Here is an 18352-nt window from a genome sequence, read left to right as displayed (position 1 = left end):
ATTTTCTATTATGCTGTAAATTCTAAAAATGAATAATTCAGAGAATTACCTCTAAAATTAGTTTGATCAATATAATAAAATATTATAATCATCATCATTGAAATTTAAAATTGATTATTCAATTTTTAGAATAAATTATTGAAGTGTGTTAACTAAAATAATTCTCCCTAACTATGAATTATTATACCATTCATCAAAAACAGTAGTCAATACTCAGAGAAATAAAAATATTTCATTGCTCATTTAACTTATGGTAACAATTGAATCACTATTCACATTAGACAAAGAGGCCTGGACAAGCGAAATTAAAATTTTCTACATATTCACTTGATGATCTTGATATTATTCGAACATTCACCGCAAAGAGGTCTCGGAAAGGGCATTTACCTCCTAATTTTATTTAGCACACTATTGGCAGATTATGTTTCATCTCTCTTATTTCAATTTATGATTTATGACCAGCATATTTTATTTCGATTTATGATTATTTATATATTATGTCACATGTGAGTTTGTGGTCAAAATTTTGCCCATATACTCTATAAAATTTCTGGCTCCACCACTGAGCACAAGAGTTCAAATAATATTATTTCCACAACCAATATGAATGAATGAATTGAAAGACAAGCAAGCACCCAGAGTCAGAGATATCTTAAATTATGGGTGTTCATGTCCAATCCAACCCAAAGCAAACCGCAGTAACCAAACCAAAAAATCGAAAACCGAACAAAAACCGCAATTTTTAAAGGATTGGATTGGTTTTCGGTTCCCTTAGTATAAACCGATCCAATCCAATCCAAACCGAAATATTTATACTTGTATATATATTATTATATGAATTTTTTTATAAATGTTTCCTTAATTTACAATTATGTAACTATTTCCTAGACTTGTTCTTTAATAATGTTAAATTTTTTTTTTTCGGTTTTCTAAAAAATATTATTAACTTACGATTCTCTAACTATTTTCTTTAACCTACTATTTTATTTGCTTTATGTTACTTTTATTTTCTACTTATTCATTTTTTTCGCAACCTTACCATTTTATGAAATGTCATAAAATAATATATTTTCTTAAAAAAAATGAAAAAATATACATCAATAAAACCCGAAAACCAATCTAATCCAAACCAAATTTTTTTGGAACGGATCGGATTAGATTTGATTTTAAAACCAAATTAAACCAATTGGATGAACAAATAACAAAACCGAAAAGATTGGATCAGATGGTTTTTCCTCCCAAAACCGAACCAATCCAATCCGCGAACACCCCATACCACCGTTTATAAATGACACACTACAATACACATTTATTTTTGGAGGGATACAATACACATGCTTTTATCGCAATCACATATATTCGTACTAGATCGCTGACCCGTGGGCCGCACGGGTCTTTTAGAGATGAATATGAAAATATTTTTTAACCATTGATATTTTATTTTTTATGATATCTACATTACGTTTCCAATGATTACATAGGTGAGAAAAAAATAAATCATATATGGTATCGTGTTTTGAAAAACCTACATAGAAATGGTACCAAAACTTTCAAACTTAGCATACAAATCTATCCGTGTAGAAATTCACATCTATGGAATAACTGCTTACTACTCCCTGTGATTTACTACATAGCATGATCTTGCGTACAAAATTTATGTGCCAAAAACCAAGCAACCCAGCTGTTAGTTCCAAATATGACGTGAAAAATTGTTACAACCCTTGAAATTCCAATTGGGCTTATAGTATATAGAAACACATCATAACAAATCCTCCCACTCCCAAGCACCTATTTGCATCTCCATTTCCACTCCAACAACATAAGCATCAATCCGTTGCAACATAAAACAGAAGCAACTCCGAAAATGCAGAAGCAACCCCAATCCCTACAAACAATATAAATAATCAAAATTCTTGAAGTTTTATTTCCAGCATATAAAGGACCACTGGATTTTCCAACATATAAATGAGAGAGGGGTTCATTTCAAGCATTGCTCATAAAAACATGATCTCAACAATTCAAATATTTTACTCTTATAATTAATTGTATTCCAATTATCAACATCACAAATGCATAACTTGACCCGTCATATAAAAGCTACTAAAAATTTAAATACTTATAACAGAGAGCTTTATTGAGTTGTATGCATCATGTGATTTGCAATTCTAAAATAACAATCACCAAATAGTAAAAGCCAACACAACTGTGAAATATCTCAGAGTGCATAAGCTCAATTGAATGTGTAAAACTACATTCACCCCACCTTTACGGAACACAAAAATTGTAGCTACCTCATACCAAAATAGGTGATCCATAACCGTGTCACTTCCAAAATCGTTGTCATCATCAACTGAATCATTCGATTCAGCTGATTTGAACTTGTCAGCCTCATTCATCCACTGATAACCCCTGAGCATCAACTATCCATTGATTCAAACAACAATCTAAGTTATACAAAATGCAAAACATGCTGCCAAATAAAAAGAGCATAAAGGAAATAGAGAGTTGATTCCTGTTAGTGAAATGACATTTTTATTACCTATAAACTTTGGAACTCAACTTGATGCAACATCGTAAAACTTAAAAAATAAAGGAGTTAATTTCTATAAAGTAGTTCACCTATATAAGTTCATTTTTGTTCTTGACTTAATCATATTTTATGTCTATATAGCTTGCTTGATCGGTCCAAATTGAATAAGGCAACTTCTAGAAAATTTAACTTTATGAATTAAGGAATGATTCCATATGTAGAGCCTTATTAATGACCATGAAAAATTATTTCAAATATACAACATTATAAACAAATAATCTCTTCCAGAACATAACATGGCAATAAATATAAGACACAAAGCCGAATTATGTAAAAAAATTGTCAGCTAAATAAATTTCATGGTGAAATGAATTGTGAACGAAATGGTTTCGTCAGACTTAACTTACAAAACATAACCTCCTTGGTCCATAGTTATGTTGTCCACCTAAAACCCATCACATATATACAAACTTGAGTTGAAGCATGAAATTCATAGAACATGTTCGTAAGCCATTGGGTGCCACAGTAAAATATAGAAGTTTACTCAACCGAACTTAATTTTATTGTGTTTTAAGAACCTGTGAAGTGGATTAAAATCATAAACCTTAAAAAGACATTTAAAAAATAATTGGGAAAAAATAAAACACGTACGCTTGCAGTATCAAATTCCATATGATATGTTGGCATTTTCACCAGGTTTGTACGCATAGACATGTCGTACTCGTCATTACCATTAGTTGGAACTGTTTATGTGAGTAGGAAAATGAAAAAAGTCAGATTTAAAGATCAGAGATATAATCTAATATGGACTAAAACATGATGCTATTCAGCAAAAGAGAAAAACCTTTTTAACTTAAGCAAAGTAGTTGCAGTATCTCTTCATGTTTGAACACCATAATAGTTGATTATAACTTTAGAATTTAGTATATTCGTTGATGTGTGTATGTGTTTCGGTTCAACAAAGTTCCATTACTTATATAATCTCATGTGTGTACATGCAATGCAAAGCATAACAAAGATGTCTCAGTTTTTTCAATGGCTGCAACCTGCAAGTGCTTTCTTTTCCACAATGTTCACATGCTTTTATAAAATAATATGTGCTGCAGAATTTCATGAATTAAATCAACAAAACAAAGAACTAATGGTATTTGACAGACCAAAGAAACAAAAGGAGCACATACATGAAGTTTCATAGTGATGAGTAAGAATCATCATTTCAGTAAACTTGTATCTAGTTCCATGTGTGTGAGATGAACACCTTGTGGAATAAGGTTGTATCTATTATTTCTTAAAATATTCATCTTCCTCGTCAATATCCTAAACTAAATCCAAGAAATAAAACAAATTTCAGTCAAAACACGAACAATAAACTACGAAGCAGAAAAGAAAAACAAACTTAACAAAATCTGAACTTATATAAATACCTTGAATGTAGTCGTAACTTTTAAGACAATCTTTGAGTTTGAGTAAAAGATCTTCAAGAGAAACGTGACGAATGACATTGAATCGAGTATTTCGAGATCAGAGCTTGCGGTTGTGCGCTGCGATTAAGGCATTGTATGAAGGTGAAGCTGCAGAATCTGTTGCAATAACGAAAGAATTTATAGATTTTATCATAAACAAAGAGAAATTATAGAGAGAAACAAATGCTTACTGAGAGGAATAGGTCTGCAATGGATGGGTTGTGTGAGAGAGTTGGAAGAGGATTGAAGATGGGTGAAGAATAATTCAAATACGTTGCATAGGCTCAAAATTGGATCCGTCGACATCGTCAGATTGCTTCTTCTTCCTCTATCTCTTTCGAATTGGTGATTGCGGTGCACTTTGCAGCTGGATTTTCTCTTTCTCTCACCTATTATAAGAACTCGAAATTTGAGCACTCACTGCAGCCAAAACACAGAAATCACAGTATAAGCCAAATTATAGGTGAAAGTTCGTAAGCAGAAGTAAGTGGAAAAACTGATTCACAAAGCCTACCATATAAGAAATTGATCCATATTCCCTGAAAATGTCGCCTTTCTCTGTTCTGCATCTGTCTCAGTCGTAAATACATGTGACACTCATTAATCAAGACAATCCGCATCCAATTTTAGTTTCATATAAAATTAAGGTTTGGTTTTGTTTAACTTTGGATAATAACAATTGAAATCATAATATATATTTTTAATATAAAGAATGTAAATAAATCATATTAGCATGTGTATACCATCAACTGTCTGCAAGATTTTCTTGACTTTATGTTTGCATCCATCACATGTTCGCTTTAAGCACAAATTTCTGCATAGACAATAAAATAAGATTAAAGTTTAATTCCATTGTTCAAAAAATACAAAATAAAATGAAATGGGACAAAAGCATAAATAAAAGAACCATGGAGAATGTGATGGGAGTACCTGCATCATCGAATTTCCTCTTGTTTTATATACTGCTAACATGAATTAAGTTTGTAACTTGACTAAACTGAAGATGTGGGCAATAGAAATAGAAAAAAGAGTGATTGCAGATATGAGCAGAAGAGAATAAATGAGTAAAAGATCAGTGGGTATATAAAATCAAACTAAAAATCAAAGTTTTCCTAAATTATCAAAAGATCATAATTATTCCTTTAAAAACCCAAAAACAAAATCAAATCCCTTAAAAACCCACAAACAAAATCAAAAAACGAAATAAGGATTTCGGATATGGCCAAAATTATAGCAAACTTGATAACAAATTTCGGATATGGCCAAAATTATAACAAACTTCATAACAAAATTCAGTTGGCCAAAATTATAGCAAACTTGATAATAAAATTCAGCTGGCATTAAGTAAGATGATCAATGGCTAAAATTGAATGGCGCCTAAATGTGCAAGATCCAATGGCTCAGAAAAGTGGAGGGAAAAATGGGGGGGAAAATATTAGGGTTAGGGATAGCTTTAGGGGTTAAGCTTTAGTAAATAAGATTTCGGATATGGCCAAAATTATAGCAAACTTGATAACAAATTTCGGATATGGCCAAAATTATAGCAAACTTCATAACAAAATTCGGTTGGCCAAAATTATAGCAAACTTGATAACAAAATTTGGCTGGCATTAAGTAAGATGATCAATGGCTAAAATTGAATAGCGCCTAAATGTGCAAGATCCAATGGCTCAGAAAAGTGGAGAGAAAAATGGGGGGAAAATATTCGGGTTAGGGATAGCTTTAGGGGTTAAGCTTTAGTAAATAAGATTTAAAGAATAACTAATTATTATCAGATACTGTTTTTTATATCACCTTGAAATACATATCTTCAAACGATGAGTTTTTTTTTTTTGAAAGAAAACAAGTTAGTATTACTTAATAATTGCAGTTGACCATTGAATGAAAAATTACTTGACAAACTATTACGAGGGAGAATTTTGAAAAAAAAATGGAACACAGGGAAGGACGATCAAGCAATTTCATCTATCCGCTTAATTGATAACAAAGTTTATTTTAATTGTTTTTTGGAGAAGCTAAAATGGAATATCTTACTCAAAACAATGAATCTTTCCTAGCACAAGGTGTACTAGAAAGAAACAGCCAAGTCCAAAAGTATTTACAAGAAAACTGTACAAAAATAAAACTATAACCGAAATAACAATTAGCCTATTCCCAACATCGTGAACGGACTAAGCCACCAGCCATGAAAGTTAAAGGGAAGATTAGTAAATTTCGCCTTCAACCACATAAATGTGAGGGACATAATCTTATCCACCACTTGTATCACCGAGCAAGTATTGTCTGTAAACAACCTGTTATTACGTTCTTTCCAGATTTCCCACATAGTAGCATACCAAATAACCTGTAAAATTGATTGGCGAACCTTTGATGCACCACCAAAGAAACTAAATTGCGTAAAATGATCTGACAAAGACTGAGGGGCAGCCGCATAAATACCCAGCCACCCATAAATTAAATACCAGACAAACCCGAACCAATTACAATGTAAAAAAAAATGATCGAATGATTCAACTGAACCGCAACCTGTGACACACTCCAAGGAGTTCTGATCAATCACACCGCGACGAAACAGATTATCCTTTGTAGGTAATCTATTCCTAAACAACAGCCAAGCAAACAACACCACTTTTAAAGGTACATCCTTATGCCATAGTGATGAGATGGGCTCCGAAGTAGCAATAGGAACCTGATCAGTTAAGAATTTATAGGCACTACGGACGGAAAAGGTTTTGGAAGAGTCCAAAGTCCAAAGCCATCTATCCTCCATATTAACCTGCAAGGTAACATTATGAAGTAGTAAAATGAGTTCCCCCACCAACTCCTCCTCCCACGCAAACAACCTACGCCTCCATCTCCACGCCCCACCCTCCTCACCCCAACCTAACTGACTCATATCAAATACCGACTCCCCCTTAAACACCGTCAGGTCATATAACCTGCTGAACCTGTCCCTAAAAGACACCCCACCAACCCAAACATTCGTCCAGAAGAGTGTGTGATTCCCTTTCCCTATCGAACGACTAACATGATCTCTAAACCACCCCTCGTTCCCCAAAGCATGAATATCACTCCACCATAATGATGACCTATGGCCACCCCCCACCAACCGCCCCCCATCAACCCCATACCGCGCCGTCAACACTCAATACCATAAAGTATCCTTCTCCTCCAACATCCGCCAACACCACTTCCCTAACAATGCAATATTAAACTCCCTAATACTCCTGACCCCCAAACCACCAACCTCCTTACTCCTGCAAACAGTTTTCCAGTCCACCCAAGATATTTTCCTGTGGTCAACACTCCCCCCCAAAAAAAAACAATTAAAAAGAGATTCAATAGAGGAGACAATACTTGAAGGAGCCTTGAAAAAGGAAAGAGCATAGACAGGCAGAGACGACAGGACTGACTTCAGCAAAACCAAACGACCTCCCATAGAAAGATGTTTCGAATTCCAACCCGTCAGTCTAGATTTAATACAGTTAATAATTGGTTCCCAAAAGGACAATCGACGAGCATTACCACCAATAGGCAGCCCCAAATAAACAAAAGGAATAGATCCAACCTTACAATTCAGCACCATTGCCGCCTCAGATAACCAAGAAGAGGAGACATTCACACCAACTAGAAGGCTTTTTGAAAAATTCACTTTCAATCCCGACAAAGCTTCAAATAAAAAAAGGATTGCTCGCATTGCTCGAATATTATAACTAATATGAGTTCTCTATTTATGAGTTCTCTGTCCAAAAAAAATTATAGAGAAAGTTCACGACTAATATCTGAGAAACTTTAGGAATAAGTAATTCACATATTAAATCTAATACAATATTTTAAGTTAAGTATCAAAATACATCATATTGAGTACAAAAATATATTAGATTCAGTACCAAAATATATTTTAGATCAAGTATCAAAATATGTAAGACTTGGGGACTATGAAAGCACTTTCTAATAATCAATTAAATTAAATTTTTAATTTAACATTTCCAAATAATAAAATATATAAATATATTTTTTTTGTCGGTGCTTACTTTCTTCACATTGTTATGTACCCCATTAGAGGTATACACACACTATATAAACACTATTAATGTGTGTGATTCACGCGATATGATACTTATACTTTTTTCAATTCACACAATAGTAGTTCTACCCAATGTGGGGCATTGGGGTTAATATTTTTTTTTTTGACAAAAATAAACAAGATCCGGTTTGGCGCTAACGAGATCCCTCTTTCAAATATATTGCATTTACATATATACTGTTAAGTCATTTTAAAGGACAAAAAATTTGAACTCGTAAGAGGCTTATGAGGACTATATATCACTAAATCTAGTATCCTCTCGACTTTGCAAATGTCTTGTCAATATGTGACTAAATTAGTCAGCTTAGAGACCACCTATAGTCAATTTGGACGAACCTCTGCAAATATCTTTTTCTAAAGTTGGGTGAATTCAAAGACTATGGATCTGGATTTATCATTGACCTTTGGTCGTATGTGGAAGATTTTAGTTTGCTTGTTAGGACTTTTATTTGGTGTTGTTAATGCCTTTCAATATGTATCCTTAACATGTTGCTAGCTATCTCAATCATTCCTCCTGATCGTAAAAATATGGATGATAAATGTCCCAAGCTATGATCCTTTTGATTGTACTCTTAGTATTTTAGTATTTCAATGAATGAAACTTCTTTCTTGTCAAAAGAAAAAAAAAACCTACACTCGCAGATTTTTTTGTTCACAACTTACACTCGCATATTTGAGTACATGTATGTCATTAAAATGTTTTTTTTTTCGTTACATGTCATTAAAATGTTTGATCAAAAATAAAAAGCAATATATTTTAAAAAAAGAAATATATTTTCCCTTAAAAAAGTAATATATTTAAAAAATAAAATATACAGTTTTATTGAGGCGGTTTTGCATGTGTCTGTCCTTATTTAATCCTTCCAACAAACGTGTGTATAACAATCCACAAAACACAGTCATCAAAACCCTAAAACCCTAGAACTCTCTCAAAAAAGAAAACCGTAACCCCTGTCTCTCTCTCACGATGGATCAATTGATGATGGAATACAGAACCTTGGAAATCAAGATGATATCCGCAAAAGATGTCAAAGATGTTACTCCTTTTTTCGTCAAGTTAAGGGTATTCGCTGTCGTTTCAATCTCCGGCGACCCACTCAACCCACAAACTAAAGAGACCAACGAGGACCGTCAAAGAAAAAGAAACCCCACATGGAACAACTCCCTTAAATTCACCTTCAAGGAATCTCTCGCTAACCAGAATCGTCTCTCTCTCAAAATCCAACTAGTCGCAGCAACTTGCCTTAAGATTATCAGCACCGTCGATATCCCTCTCAAGGAACTTTTTGATAACCCTGCCGGCCACCGACTCAGTTACCAGGTTAGGAAAATAAACTCAGAGGAATCCAGAGGGACCTTGAACCTCTCCTACAAATTAGGTGATCGCGTGGAAGCTCCGCCACAACCGAAACCAATGAAGGCGCCCGGTGAAGATCTTTTAGATGTGCCTCTTATGATGTTGTTTTTATGATGTTTTTTGGTTTTAATGTTTCACGTGGATTGAATTGAATTTTGATTATGCATACTCTTTGCCAATAGTATAACTTTCTTGCTTGTGTTATCTAATTTTCTGTTGTTTTTCGTTTTAAAAATAATACCGAACGAAATTACTGGGTGAGTCACGACCAGGTCGCTTTCTTTAAGACGTTTCGCGGCACTACCCTAGTTTGTGCAAGGTAGACTAACAACCACGCCGTCTCCAGGATAAAACAGCCCAGATCACTGTTACGAGTATATACTGCACAGTATATAGTCGCTCGAGAATTACACCTCAAAGTATGGTTCAATCGTTTGATCGAAGCCACTCGATACGGTACGTAACCGCTCTATTCGAAACCGATGGGACAGAAAGGAGTAGAAGAAGAAGAACGATTTAAAATCGAAGGGAGAAGAGAGAAAATCGCACAGGAAGCATCAACTGTGAGATTTTGGTGTGAAGAATGAGTGGGGCGAGCTCTCCTTTTATAGGCAGAGTTCGTGAGAATTACTTGGGGATTAAGTTTGCTTGGGGATTAAGTTTGCTTAATCCTTAAGCAAACGCGTTTTACGCGTGACTTGGGGATTAAGTTTGCTTAATCCTTAAGCAAAGAAAACGCGTTTTCTTAATTGGAAATATCCGGAAGTTTCTTGGATCGGGTCGGAATGTAACACATCAATTTGTTACGTGTAACGCTTTCGTATAATGAAAAATTAATTAATTAATTTAACATTTTCAAGTGACAAAAAAATATATCAATTTTCTGACCCACGACCCAAGCCCAAGCATGGCCCGGCCGGTCGGACGGACGGCGGCGTCGTCGTCGCGCGTGATATATATATTTTGTAAGCGTTCACCCGTTCACAAAAATGGGTACCCCAAGGGCACACCCTTGGAGGTCACCCCACCCTTATATAAACACTTACTAGTTGGGGTGACTCTCCAATGTGGGACATTTTTAAGTCACATACCCACACACTAGTTTCTCATAGTGTTTTTCTTTCTTTCCAATTTTCTCACTAGACTTTAACTAGTGTTCCAACAATCCCCCACTTGACTTCAAAATGGTTTCGAGAAATAACGTAAAACGTTTCCATAAGATTTGCTAATATACAAAGGTGTCGCCAACAACTTGAACCTTTGCATAGTGGAAGGTATTCTGATTTAACAAGAGTTGCTTACAGCATTGAACTCTATCTCAGACATAGAATCCACACACAAACCTTTTCATAGGTGTATTCTAAAAGCCCGTGCGTTTTAAGGCCCTGCACGTGTATCCCGGTTTTAACGAATGCTCTAGGAATTCTGCCTCAAAATTCCATAGGACCGGCCTAAGTTCCACATTCGTATAGGTGAGTCTATCAAGGGTACTCCTGTAGCTGTGTACCCCACTCAACATAGAGTATAGATCTCATTAAGAGTTACTATTACCTCATCCTTCTTTCGCTGCAGGATCATGCTTTCTATATTCTTTCTCTCATAGCATGTTCTACCACTTCATGACTTGTTTTTACCCATTGAACCTAAATCTTGGGATCTCCAGTCATATAGGTTGGGTTACCATCATTTAGTGGGCTATAGACATTAGTCCCATCCTACTGGATGTTTCTCGGACTTTCTCTCTATTAAGTCCTTTCGTCAAAGGATCAGCTAAGTTTTCATTCGTACGTACAAAATTAACTCTAACCGCTCCATTAGAGATACACTCTCTAATCGTGCTGTGTTTTCGTCTTATCTGTCGTCTCTTACCATTGTAATAACGATTCTTAATCTTTGCAATAGCCGCGGTACTATCACAATGAATTAACACAGCTGGTAACGATTTCTCCCATAAAGGGATTTCAGCTAGCAAGGATCTTAGCCAACTTGCTTCTTCACTAGCAGTAGCTAGTGCTATCATCTCAGATTCCATTGTGGACTGAGCCAGAATGGTCTGCTTCTTAGACTTCCAAGAAACAGCTCCTCCAGCTATGCTAAATATATAGCCGCTGGTCGCTTTGGAATCATCCGACAAGGTGTTCCAATCTGCATCACTGTACTCTTCAAGTACAGCAGGATATTTTTGATAATGCAGTCCTAATGTCATAGTCCCTTTCAGGTATCTCATGACTCTCTCAATAGCATGCCAATGCTCCTTGCTTGGCCTACTTGTAAATCTGCATAAGAGTCCCACGACATAGGCAATGTCGGGTCTAGTACAATCAGTGGCATATCTGAGACTGCCAATGATGCTCGCATATTCAGTTTGTCTAACACCATCTCCAGTGTTCTTAAAAAGTTTTACACTTGGGTCATAGGGTGTGCTTGCAGGTTTACAATCAATGTAGTTGTATTTCCTTAATATCTTCTCAACATAATGAGACTGATCCAAGGAAATTCCTTTATCTGATCTAGTAATCTTGATGCCAAGAATTACATCAGCTTCTCCTAGGTCCTTCATATCAAAGTTGTTACTCAACAGTGATTTCACAGAATTTATGGCAGGACTGTTTGACCCAAATATGAGTAGGTCGTCTACATATAGACATATGATAGTGCAAATGTTTTTATCATACTTGTAGTAGATACATTTGTCACTTTCATTCACTTTGAACTCATTCGAAATCATTAAGTTGTCAAACTTTTCATGCCATTGCTTAGGGGCTTGTTTTAGACCATACATAGATTTGTCTAACTTACATACTTTGCTTTCCTGTCCATGGACTACAAAACCTTCAGGTTGTTCCATATAGATTTCTTCTTCCAACTCACCATTCAAAAAAGCAGTTTTCACATCCATTTGGTGTACTATCAAGTTATAAACAGCAGCCAAGGAAATTAGTACCCTTATGGATGTGATTCAAGTAACTGGTGAGTAGGTATCGAAAAAATCTATATTTTCTCTTTGTCTGAAACCTTTGGCTACAAGGCGTGCCTTGTATTTGTCAACAGTTCCATCAGGTTTCAGTTTCTTTTTCAAAATCCATTTACAACCTATTGGTATGCAGCCTGGAGGCAGTTCAGTCAAGTGCCAAGTATCGTTAGACTGTAGAGAATCCATTTCATCATTTATGGCTTCTTGCCATAAGTCTGCATCCAAGGAAGACAAAGCTTCTTTGAGATTTGATGGATCCTCTTCTAATGTATTGACCACATATTCAGGTCCATACTCTTTAGCAGTTCTTGCTCTCTTACTTCTTCGAAGTTCTGTAACATCAGTTATGATGTTTTCATCACTATTTCTGATTACTGGATTGTGATCAGGTGTAGTGTTCATGTTTGCGCCCCCACTATTACCCCCACTATCTCTTGATAGAAAGGGAAATTTCGTTTCATAGAAATCGGCGTCATTTGATTCTATGATCACCTTAGCCTTTAGGTCATAAAACCTATATGCTTTACTGTTCAAGGCATACCCAATGAATACACATTCATAGGCTCTACTTGCAAGTTTGACTCTCTTGGGATTAGGAATCCTTACATAGGCTAAACAGCCCCATGTTCGAATGTAAGACAAATTAGGTTGTCTTTTCTTCAAAATTTCATAAGGAGAAATTTTGTTCTTAGTTTTAGGTACTCTATTTAGCACGTAGCTAACAGTTAATAAAATTTCCCCCCACCAATGAGGCGCTGCACCAGAATTAAGCATGATGGCAACTACTAATTCGGTAAAGGTTCTATTTTTTCTTTCCGCTTTACCGTTCATCTCAGGAGAGTAAGGTGCAGTTGTTTCATGAATGATTCCGTGCTCTTTATAATACTCATTGGATGTGTGTGATAAATATTCAGTGCCTCTGTCACTACGATAGCGCTTGATTCTTTTATTGAATTGAGTTTCAATTTCTTTGACAAAATTTTTAAACATATCAAGCGCATCACTTTTGTTTTTCATTAAATACACATAAGTGTAATCAGAGCAATCATCGATAAAAGTTATAAAGTATCTTTGCCCGTTTCTAGTCAAGTTACCATCAAGTTCGCATATATCAGAATGTACTAATTCAAATGGTTCGGTTTCTCTTATTACAGATTTATGAGATCCTTTTGTTATTTTTGCTTGACTACAAAACTGACATTTTTCAAATTCATTCAAAGATAACTTAGGAATTAAACCGAGATTGCTCATATTAGAAATGATTCGTTTATTAACGTGACAGAGTCGTGCATGCCAAATATTAAAATCACACAACATATAAGCAGAAGGAGAAATTTTATTCATAAGATTCAACTTAAACATACCATCAGTAGCATACCCTTTCCCAACAAAAACCATATCCTTAGTAATAGAGTACATATCACATGCTATGATTTGTTCAAAACCAGCCTTATTCAGTAAAAAGCCAGAAACTAAATTCTTCCTAATTCTAGGAGTGTGCAGCACATCCTTCAATATGAGAGTCTTCCCGGAGGTGAATTTCAGCTCCACATCTCCGGTTCCAGCAACTTCAGTGGTGTGAGAATCTCCCAACAGCACCTTCTGATCTTCAGCAGCAGTGTATGTCTTAAACATAGCACGTTCATAACAGACATGGCGAGATGCACCAGTCCACCATGTTGATTTCAGTTATCATTGCAGTATATGGCTGCTCCTCATTTATTGTCAAGTGAGCCTGAGCTTGAGCCAGTCGAGTGGATGGGTTTCTACACTTTCGTGCCATATGACCTGGTTGTCCGCAATTGTAGCAATTAAACGGTTGAGCAGGGTCATTCTTTGATGGTTGAGCTCTTGGGACCTTTTGTGGGTTCCCATTCTTATTCCGATTGGAATTCTTATTTGCAGGACGGTTCTGATTCTTAAATTGTTTGCCAGCAGGCTTCAGAACAGCACCCACAGATTTCTTTTTAGTGTTGCTGTTCGAGACAGCAAACACCTCTTCATTCAGTTCTTGTTTTCTTGCCTCTTCTTCAATACGAAGTCGAGTAATCAGACTTTCAAGAGAAAACTCCTTAGTCTTATGCCTAAGGGCATTCTTGAAGTCCTTCCAAGCAGGGGGCAGTTTATCAATTATCACAGCAATCTGAAACTGCTCAGGTAATTGAATTCCTTCAACAAAAATCTCATGAGCTATATTCTGAAGCTCCTGAGATTGTTCTTCGACAGATTTCCCGTCGTTCATCTTATAGTTTAGGTACCGGCTCACAGCAAATTTCTTTGAGCCAGCATCTTCAGTGTTATATTTATTCTGAAGAGCATCCCAAACATCCTTAGCTGTCTTATGAATCAGATGCAGATCATATAGATGATCCGCAAGACAGTTCAATATGTAATTCTTGCACAGGTAATCCTCTTCCTGCCAGAGGAGTCTATCCTTTTCAGCCTGTTTCGCCTTTTCAGCATGTTCGGCAGTAAGCCTTTCCAACTCAGCATTTGCTGCAGATATAGAAGCATCTGTAGCCACTGCTGTCTTACCGTTACTAGTCGTTTCCATAGGAACCGACATCGATGGTATCACAGGTATGTTATCCTTCAAGACGTGGGCAACCTTTTTCGTAGTTAGAAAAAACATCATCTTTGTTTGCCAACGCTTGAAGTTACTACCGTGAAACTTAAACGGTTTGTTGAAATCGACAGCTGTTCCAGATACAGTAATTTCGTTGTTGGTATTCATGGTTTCCGAAACGTCTTAAAATTGTTGTTTTTCGTTTTAAAAATTATACCGAACAAAATTACTGGGTGAGTCATGACCAGGTCGCTTTCTTTAAGACGTTTCGCGGCACTACCCTAGTTTGTGCAAGGTAGACTAACAACCACGCCGTCTCCAGGATAAAACAGCCCAGATCACTGTTACGAGTATATACTGCACAGTATATAGTCGCTCGAGAATTACACCTCAAAGTATGGTTCAATCGTTTGATCGAAGCCACTCGATACGGTACGTAACCGCTCTATTCGAAACCGATGGGACAGAAAGGAGTAGAAGAAGAAGAACGATTTAAAATCGAAGGGAGAAGAGAGAAAATCGCACAGGAAGCATCAACTGTGAGATTTTGGTGTGAAGAATGAGTGGGGCGAGCTCTCCTTTTATAGGCAGAGTTCGTGAGAATTACTTGGGGATTAAGTTTGCTTAATCCTTAAGCAAACGCGTTTTACGCGTGACTTGGGGATTAAGTTTGCTTAATCCTTAAGCAAAGCAAACGCGTTTTCTTAATTGGAAATATCCGGAAGTTTCTTGGATCGGGTCGGAATGTAACACATCAATTTGTTACGTGTAACGCTTTCGTATAATGAAAAATTAATTAATTAATTTAACATTTTCAAGTGACAAAAAAATATATCAATTTTCTGACCCACGACCCAAGCCCGGCCCGGCCGGTCGGCGGCGACGCGTGATATATATATTTTGTAAGCGTTCACCCGTTCACAAAAATGGGTACCCCAAGGGCACACCCTTGGAGGTCACCCCACCCTTATATAAACACTTACTAGTTGGGGTGACTCTCCAATGTGGGACATTTTTAAGTCACATACCCACACACTAGTTTCTCATAGTGTTTTTCTTTCTTTCCAATTTTCTCACTAGACTTTAACTAGTGTTCCAACATTTTCTCTTTTGTTTTTCTCTTTTATCTTTTATAATTGGGTTTTGTGATTTATCAATATTATGTTGGCATGTTATTGGGGTACTTACTTATATTATGGTAGTGGTTCTGAATTCTGATTATGATTAATTATACACTCTTTTCTTTTGTAATATATCGATTATGGCATCCTCAATTATATTTTTATTGCTAGTATGATGGTTTAATTGCATTTGCGAAAACTCTCTTTGGTTTTTCCGATGGTATTGACTTGAAATTTGAGAGGGTGCCAATATTTGATTCTCCCGGTGCTAATTTAAGTGAGCTAATTTAACTTTTATATACTGAAGAGGCAAAGGTTATATATGCCTTTACGTTTGGGTATTGATTTTTTTATTCGAACCTCAAATTATCATCAAGGTGCATGAAAAGCAATAGTATGGATAGATAGGGCATGTACTAGTACAATTAGAAACTGATGATTATGGAAGTTCAATTTGAAGAATTTTTTTGAAAGGATTAAAAATAAAATATGTAACATTTAGAAGGACTAATAATTTATTTAACCCAATTAAAAAAAAACCATTTTCATTTGTCGTTTGTTAGGCCAGCCATTTTTGCATAAACAAGGTGACAATCCACCACTTGCATGTGTGTGCATATATATCTATGTCTGTGGGTATAAACCATAGGATAAAAGGTACAGTTGCGAATAAATTGATAATGTGCACGTCTCGTGAGCATAGCTCAGTTGGACATGCATATTATATGCAGGGGCCTCAGTTCGAACCCCAGACACCCCATTTATTCACCTTGAAAAAGATGAATTGGAAAAAGAGATGGATACGGATTTGGATGTAGATGACAATTGATAGATAAAATCAATCCAATAATTCATATATGAAATTTGTGTGTCTAAATTAGGGTGGAAAACTGATGGATTCGGATGTCAATTGATAGCTCAAAACAATCACTTTATATATGAAATTTGTGTGTCTAAATTAGGGTGGAAAACTGATGGATTCGGATGTCAATTGATAGCTCAAAACAATCACATAATCCATTAAAAATTATATAAAACGATAGCTCAAAACAATCACATAATCCATTAAAAATTATATAAAACAAATATCAATTAAATTCAATATTGGGGAGGATGCATGCCTTTTCGAGGAAGATAATGGGTCCAAATTGTCTCAGTCTGGTCATGAGTATATAGTTGGGACCCGGAAGCTTGTAACAATGTTGATACTTCAGTCGAGAAATTAGTCGATGAGTTAGCGGTGGAGGAGCCTAAAGGTTCGCTCATTGAGGGAGCCAAGGACCAAGCTATTCATGTTTTCGAAATTGCGGCATCACTGGCTAGGCCAGCTAGTGGGGTGCAATCGACAGTAAAGGTAGATGACACTTTGTTATTAGCGCAAAAGACATGTTCTCCACCGAAGGAAGTTCAGTTGTGGAGGGCCATGTTACTCATATGAATGACTCGTTGCCATTTGTTGTAGAGAATAGGTGTGAGGCTGATGTTGAACGGGTGGAGGCTTTGAAAGAAAAGGTGATCAAGGCGATTAATATGCCACGCCGTAAATGTATGAGTTCTTGACGTCCAGAGGCAGGTCGGTCGATGGTGTCTGGTCCATGGAGTTTAAAATGGTTATCTGATCAACATCACGGTGATGCGGGTGTTATCTCTTTATCAAAGAAAAAGAAGAAGAGTGTGGAAAGGTGCCAGGATGGTCATAATCATGAAGTAGAATTATCTAAGCGCAAGAAAGTGGGTGTGGGTGTGTGGTGTGGTGGGATTTCACGTTTTCCCGCTAAATTTCCTTTGCTAATTTTTATTTTTTTAGTAGTGCAGAGAACCATCACCTCAGCCAAAGAGGCAACCACGAAGATGCAAAACTAAAATTTGACATCTGAGAACACACGCCTAGCCTGACGTTAACCGAGCATGGACCAAACTCACACGGATCTGAACATACAACACAAACCACAAACGACGACGTTGGGAAACGAACATCGGTGAGGCCGTTGAAAGCCATGCACTAAGCCCCACCTAAAGTACACATCAACCAATACACAACACAACCATACAAAAAGTCACACACAACATACCCAAAACAACACCGCCAAGCAGCCGCAACACAAACACTACTAAAAAAAATAAAAATTAGTGAGGGAAATTTAGAGAGGGAAAACGTGAAATCCCTCTCTAATTCGGTCACTAAATTTTGCGACCAACAAATTTGTGAGAGATTTTATTTTTTCCGTCACTAATTTTCCTCTCTAATTTTACT

At 36.2% G+C, this 18352-nt stretch overlaps 2 protein-coding genes across 4 annotated transcripts; one reads left to right on the top strand and one right to left on the bottom strand.

The window, feature by feature from the left end:
- Nucleotides 1–1406: 1406 nt before the first annotated feature.
- Nucleotides 1407–5129, bottom strand: LOC146945215 (uncharacterized). 3 transcript variants are annotated; one of them, XM_085743554.1, is made up of 9 exons: nt 4924–5129; nt 4737–4807; nt 4508–4562; nt 4185–4413; nt 3955–4110; nt 3712–3852; nt 3182–3273; nt 2264–2420; nt 1705–1885 (listed from the first exon to the last, which is right to left on the bottom strand). In XM_085743554.1, the coding sequence occupies exons 6-9, from the start codon at nt 3743–3745 to the stop codon at nt 1827–1829; spliced, it is 342 nt and encodes a 113-aa protein (XP_085599680.1). In that variant the 5' UTR covers nt 3746–3852; nt 3955–4110; nt 4185–4413; nt 4508–4562; nt 4737–4807; nt 4924–5129; the 3' UTR covers nt 1705–1826. The 3 variants fall into 3 exon arrangements, with proteins under 3 accessions (XP_085599678.1, XP_085599680.1, XP_085599679.1); XM_085743552.1 differs by having other exon boundaries at nt 1407–2420; XM_085743553.1 differs by lacking the exons at nt 1705–1885; nt 4185–4413; nt 4508–4562; nt 4737–4807; nt 4924–5129 and having other exon boundaries at nt 2071–2420; nt 3712–3847; nt 3955–4090.
- A 3918-nt stretch (nt 5130–9047) lies between these two features.
- On the top strand, nt 9048–9551 carry LOC146945214 (protein SRC2-like). The gene has a single exon (XM_085748043.1). It carries the CDS (start codon nt 9048–9050, stop codon nt 9549–9551), a length of 504 nt encoding a protein of 167 aa, XP_085604169.1.
- The last annotated feature ends 8801 nt before the right edge of the window (nt 9552–18352 follow it).

The sequence above is a fragment of the Medicago sativa genome, chromosome 2 (genome assembly GCF_051527215.1).
Source record: "Medicago sativa cultivar Bolivia chromosome 2, Bolivia_mono, whole genome shotgun sequence".
Classification (NCBI taxonomy): domain Eukaryota; kingdom Viridiplantae; phylum Streptophyta; class Magnoliopsida; order Fabales; family Fabaceae; genus Medicago; species Medicago sativa.
Note: the sequence above shows the minus strand (reverse complement) of the source record. Positions and strands in the feature narration are given on the sequence as shown.